Raw genomic sequence first — 5888 nt, forward strand, 5'->3', positions numbered from 1 at the left:
GCAAAGCAAGTCCACAGTGGCGGGAGGAGTCTAGCTAGCCTAGACGATTGTAACGAATCAAATCAAATCAAATACTGTACGCAGCGCCGTCTCCCCGGTTGGTCACAGTGGCGGGAGGAGTCTAGCTAGCCTAGACGATTGTAACAAAGCAAAGCAAAGCAAAAAAGTCTCCCGATGAGTCTTGCAGCTGCAGACGCGGTAACAAATCATTCAATCAATCAGCCAATCAATCCGCAGCGCGGGGGCGGGCGCGCGGATACCGCGCCACTGTCGCCGCAGGCGGTCAAAGCTGCGGCCCGCCTGCACCCAGGGCCAGGCATTTCTCCTGGGTGTGTGCTGTGCGCCCTCATTGCTCTGCTTGTATGTCTACAGCTCTATTCTGGCTTGTTTTTGTATTACGTTTGTTGCCGTCGGCACTGGGCGACTTGTAGTTTGTCTATAATAACTCCTGTTGTTGTTTCACACCGGTTGGTCACGGTGGCGGGAGGAGCGAGTCTAGCTGGCCTAGACGATTTCAATAAAGCAAAGCAAAAACCGCAGCACAACAAAACAGCGGACGGATCCAGGCCCGGCCACAGCCCCATGACCTCTACGACTGTCACCTGGGGCCCAGGGTTTGTCAAGCGTCTGTGCTGTGTGTGTTTTGACCTCGCCATCACTACGTGGCCCTCTTGTAGTGCCCCCTTGTTGTTTCAAAGCAGTGGTCATCGGGGGGGAGGAGTCTGGCTAGCCTAGATGATCATAACAAAGCATAACAAGCAAATCCGGGGGCCCCGAGCGAGCAAGACACCCTGCAATGTCATGCGCGCGCTGCCTGCAGGGCACCGGCGGGAGCAGGGGCGCGGCCCATAGGCACGCGCCACTGCTGCCGCAGGCGGACCAACCTTCGCCGCGCCTGTGCCTTGGTGAGGCCCTAGATCCCAGGGCCAGGCATGTTGCTTGGTTTGTGATGTTGTGTTGTGTGCATTCATTTTTTGGTGGTTGTACCTCCAACATTGCGTTTTCAATCGTAGCGCGCACGCCTGCCAGCGTCGCGACGTCGCCCACCTTCCACTGAAACCCCCCACCCCACGTCCCTCCGTGCAACGGTCTAGGCCTTGACAAAACGGCTCAACACATTTTGCTTGTTCGCCCTGCATATGCAGACCTGCGCGCCAAGCCACGCTTCGTGCTATTGTTTGCAAAACTCCCAGCCCGTGCCAGCACGCGCACTTTTGTGCACGGCGCAGACCAGCTTGCACTCAAACCCTTCATGCAAACCTGCTTTGAATGGCGCGCAGCAGCCATCTGAGTTTCTGTCCCCCCCCCCTCCTGCGAGCCTGCGATGCTACACGCGGTGGAGAATCATAGCAAAGATGCAGGGGAAAGGAGGCCGAGCAACTGCTCTCGCAGTTGCCGGCCTGGCACTAAGAGTGGCGAGATCCAGGCAGAAGGCGGAAGGGCAGGCGGCGGCTCACTCGGAGCTGGCTGCGCACTCGGAGCTGGTTGCGCGTGACACCTGCTCGTTTTGCATTCTACACAAGAGGCTCTCAGCGAGCACCTGCGTGTCAGACGACAGCCTGGAGCATGCTGGGGGCTGGCCTCCAAGCATGTTGGTTCCCACAGCGCGTACGTATGTTACAGGGTAGCGTTCAAAGTACGCACCAGGTGCGACCTTGACCGCATCAATGCACTAAAAGCTGAGCGCCATGAGCCACAAAAGGGAGTCATCCAAGCAAGCTGACAGATGTCTCACAGTTTCAAGTTGCACTTGTGCGGGTATGGAAGCAGCTCACACGATCATGCGGCCAGGCCCGGACACGTCTTCTGCAGTGTCCGTCAGGACATACCGTCTGCTGCAAGTCCCCCACAGCCCCAAGACCCGGACGCCCATGATGAGGTGCCTTTTTGCTCCTCTGACCAATTCAATCCTCGTTCAAGCTTTGCGTTATGGCGCTTCTACAGGTGCGAAGTCACTCAGATTCCGGGCCGGCCACACTCGCTTGGGACCGGGGGGTGGTCGTTGCATCTTCGGCACGAATGATATGATATTCGTGTGTCTTTGACACTCTTGTTTGTGTGAGTGGAGATTGATGACGGCCCAAGTGTCACCGCGAGTGCCACATAGGATTGCGTGGCGAAAATCATACACTCAACACCCTGACCTGCTGTCCACGCCGCCAAAAGGGTGGCATTGCAATGCATCTCAAGACTACCGGGTCGCTCCTGGTGCTGCTGGCGGCGCTCGCTGTATGCGCGCCCACGCCAGGTGAGGCGCCCGGGCACCGCGGCCTGCACGAGACCCCAACGCCACGCTCAGCTGCCACCGTCCAGTTGCCCAACCCAACACTCCCGCGGTACAGCGTCTATTATTATGGAGCCTTTGCCCTCAACTTCGCCCCCTGCAGCCGCTGCTGCCGCCGCCGCCGCGGGCCTGCCGGCCGGCTGCAAGGGGGTTGGCAACGTATACACCAGCCTCAAGTGCCTCAGCGCGGCGCTGGCGGCCGACGGCTACCCGGCACATGCAGTGGTTGCCCCCCTCGCATACACCCTCACCGGCCGGCTCTCCAGCTTCATCGAAAAGGCCACACGCCAAAAGCCCCGGGTCAACTTCTACTTCGCAGTCCCGGCGCCGGGTGAGCCGCGCGACCTCTGACCTGTCCCTGTGCGTACATCCTACGCCGCGCTGACCAGGGCAGCACCCTCAATCCCCAGAACCACAATGACGGGGCCAGGAGTCGAACCACAGCCGCCCCGCCCACCCTCCCTCGCCAACCCTCCTGTCCCGGCCCGCCAGGCACCGAGGGCTCGGCCTCGTGCGCTCAGGCGCAGGGCGGGTACCGCGGGCTGGCTGCGTGCGCCTTTTTCAGGTGCACCCTGGGGAAGCTGCACGCCTACCTGGGAGAGGTGCGCCGGGGCCAGCCGCGCCACGCCGCGCCGCGCCGTGCCATATCGCTGAGGGACATGAAGAGAGACCAAACGCGCACGCCGGCGCCGGCGCCACGTTGCGGGCTGGGAGGTCCGGTTGGGACGGAGGCGAGGGCGCCTCACCCCCCAACCCCTGGGGGGGGGGGCATGTTGTGGCGCCTGCGCGCCCCAGGCTGCGCAGGGGGGGCGCGGCCGTGAAAGCAGCGCCCCATCCAGCAGCTGCAGCCGGGCGGCGGTGCCGCTGATCGGCGGCGTCTGGAAGCCTCTGCCCCTGGCTCCGCCCGGGGGCCCAGCGCCCCGGGAGAGAACTGACACCTCCCCAGACAACAACTGTGCCGCCACGTCAGCGCCAAGCCTTGCCTTGCTGCTTTGACAACCCCAGGGCCTGGGCGCCTTGCTTGACCTCGGGCTCAAGAAATCTGCCAAGCCCTCTTACTACGCGTCGGGCGCGTCCAAGGCGCTGCGCCGCCTGACCAGCAAGGGCTACCTCTGCGCCCAAGAGGCCATCCCCAGCGCCGCCCCGCAAGCTAGCTTCGGCGCCGGCGGCGGCGGCGGCGCGGGTTTTGGGCTGTCCTGCCGGTACGCCGATGGGACGGAGGTCAACTTCGCTGGTGGGGGCGGGGGCGGTGGGTCCGGTTTCGGCGCCAAGGCTGGCGGCGGCCCGAAGAAGCCGAGCTGGGACGGCGGCGGCGGCGCGGGGGGCGGCGCCAACGCGCTCGGCGCGGACGGGCTCTGGCCGCACGTGGGGTCGACTGCTGGCGGCTGCGCGGGCCGCAAGGGCTGCAAACGTGAGTGTGCGAGCCCCCGTAGGCTGAGCCTGTTGACTGAAACCAATAACTGAGGTCACATCCTAACGCTGCTGCCTTGAATCTGCAGTCTTGATTTTGCTGCTGTGCAGATCTCCAAACGGCGCAGCCCGATTCCACACACATGCACCCTGGTAACCGGTGACTCGTCACCGCGCCGCCGCCGATGAAACCTGCCCCCGAAGTCCCGCGCCCGGTCAGCGACGCCGGCAGCTACCCCGAGCGCTTCGGCGCCGCCATGGCCAACGTCGTCGCGGCGCGCATCCCCCTCTGCCTCTCCACCGGCGGCGTCCTCGTCGCGGTCGGCGGCGGCGGCGGAGGCGCCGGCTACGGCGGCGCCCGCGTCACCCCTGCCGCGGGCGTCAGCACGGGGTTTGAATTTCGATTTGCTGTCAACGCGGAGCTCAGTTACAGCCCTCCAGGTGACCAGGTTGTCTACAGCTTGTCTACTGGCCCCAAAGCCTCCTCCGCATTTGCGCCTGCGCTGCTGTCTTCGCCCGCGGCCGCCGCGAGCCTACGGGCAGCGCTGGCGCAAGGCCTGGGCGCGACCAACAACGGCGAGTGCTCGAACACGAGCACGCTCGATGTGGCCGGGCCGCAGTGGCAGTCGGCGGTGCTGCAGCAGGGGGATGTTTCGCCCTACCTCCCAGGCTTGGGGCCGGTGTTTGACGTCGGCGCCAGCGGCGGGTCCCTGCTACGTTACGCATCGCCAGTATATTACCCCGGCCAAGGTGGGGGCTGTCGGTGACGTGCCCGGCATGCGTTGCTGCCCGGGTATCACAAGGTCTGGAGGCGCGGCCCTGCTGGCGCCCGCCCTATTGCCGCATGCCGACGTTTGCATTGCTGTTTGCAGGCCCGATACATGACCCTTGCCAGTCCCGGCTTCGATAGAGCGGTCATCTGCCCTGGCCGCTGCAACCCCCCCCTCCACTTAGCGCCCTCAACACACACATGCACACACACGCACACACACACACACACACACACACACACGCACACACACACACACACGCACGCACGCACGCACGCACGCACAATCCCCCCACCCACCCAACCACAGGCGTGAACGTGTCCACGCTCGCCGTGATGAACACCGAGGGCGTGGACGCGGGCGCCCTGCAGCCGGGCGCGCACTTTCCGTTTTACGGATCGAGCACCCTCGCCTCCAACTCCAGTGCGGCGCCGGACACCGCGCACCAGGTGCGCCCAGCACAGGATACGACAAACTGCAGCTGCTTGTGATTTGGTTTCGTTGGGTGGCCGGTGGGACGAGGCAGTCGTGACAACAACATGCCCCTTTGCTGCGCAACCACCTGCCCCCTGATTCTCTCTTCGAATCAAGGGGAAGGTGCGTCCACTTTTGCACAGCCAGCCGCCATGCCCCCTTCCTGAAGAGACCGCCCTCCCAGCATCCCCTAAGCCTCCCTAACTCTGCCAACCCTGCCCCCTGCTGGTTGTGTGCAGGCCAACCCAGACAACTCATCCGCATACTACATGGCTGTCACCACCGCCCTCCAAACGCCTGCTGTCTTTGCCTTTGACTACAACCCGGCCTCCAAGACGCTGGCCCAGAGATGGGTGTGGGGCGCAAGCTGGCCATCGGGGCCTGCGTCACCTCGGAACGTAACTGGGGTGGCGTCGCCAGTGATCGCTCCAAACGGCGTCATCCTCGTTGGCGCAACACTCGGTGAGCTCTTGCGCCTGGATAAGGGATGCAGGCGGCAAAGCCAAGAATTGTGCCTGATCCCACAACAGGGTTGGCGGGGGTTGATTTCCAGGGATGCGCTGTGGGGCAGGCCTGGCCTAGGCTGTTGCCGTCTTGCGACTCGCCTGGCTGTGAGTTCGCAGACCGCCCACACCCTTGCAGCCCACGCAGGCACACGCAGGCACTGCACCACAGTTGGGGGCACGGCTGCACGACGTCACATGGGATCGCCACAAGAAAAATGGCGTGGCTCAGTCAGGGAGAGCTGATTGCGGCACAAATGTCACACGGCTGCTCCTGCATTCACGTCGCCCGCAGGCGCCGACCGCTGGGCTACGTCCGGCCTGGGCCCCCTGATACTGGCGCTGGACCCCGCGAACGGCACGCTGCTCTACTCCCTGCAGTCTGGCAGCTGCGCCGCCTGCATCCCAACGTGCGCTGGGGCAAGGCGGGGCGGGGCGGTGCGGGGC

The 5888-nt window shown here is 64.1% G+C and overlaps 1 protein-coding gene across 1 annotated transcript; it reads left to right on the forward strand.

The window, feature by feature from the left end:
* Positions 1-2178: 2178 nt before the first annotated feature.
* Positions 2179-5775, forward strand: MNEG_13161 (hypothetical protein; the record flags this gene model as incomplete). Its single annotated transcript, XM_014038367.1, has 7 exons — positions 2179-2248; positions 2388-2615; positions 2777-2886; positions 3290-3695; positions 3899-4444; positions 4774-4913; positions 5737-5775. 7 exons carry the CDS (start codon positions 2179-2181, stop codon positions 5773-5775), a joined length of 1539 nt encoding a protein of 512 aa, XP_013893821.1.
* Between the last annotated feature and the right edge of the window lie 113 nt (positions 5776-5888).

The sequence above is a fragment of the Monoraphidium neglectum genome, assembly GCF_000611645.1.
Source record: "Monoraphidium neglectum strain SAG 48.87 unplaced genomic scaffold scaffold03661, whole genome shotgun sequence".
NCBI lineage: Eukaryota > Viridiplantae > Chlorophyta > Chlorophyceae > Sphaeropleales > Selenastraceae > Monoraphidium > Monoraphidium neglectum.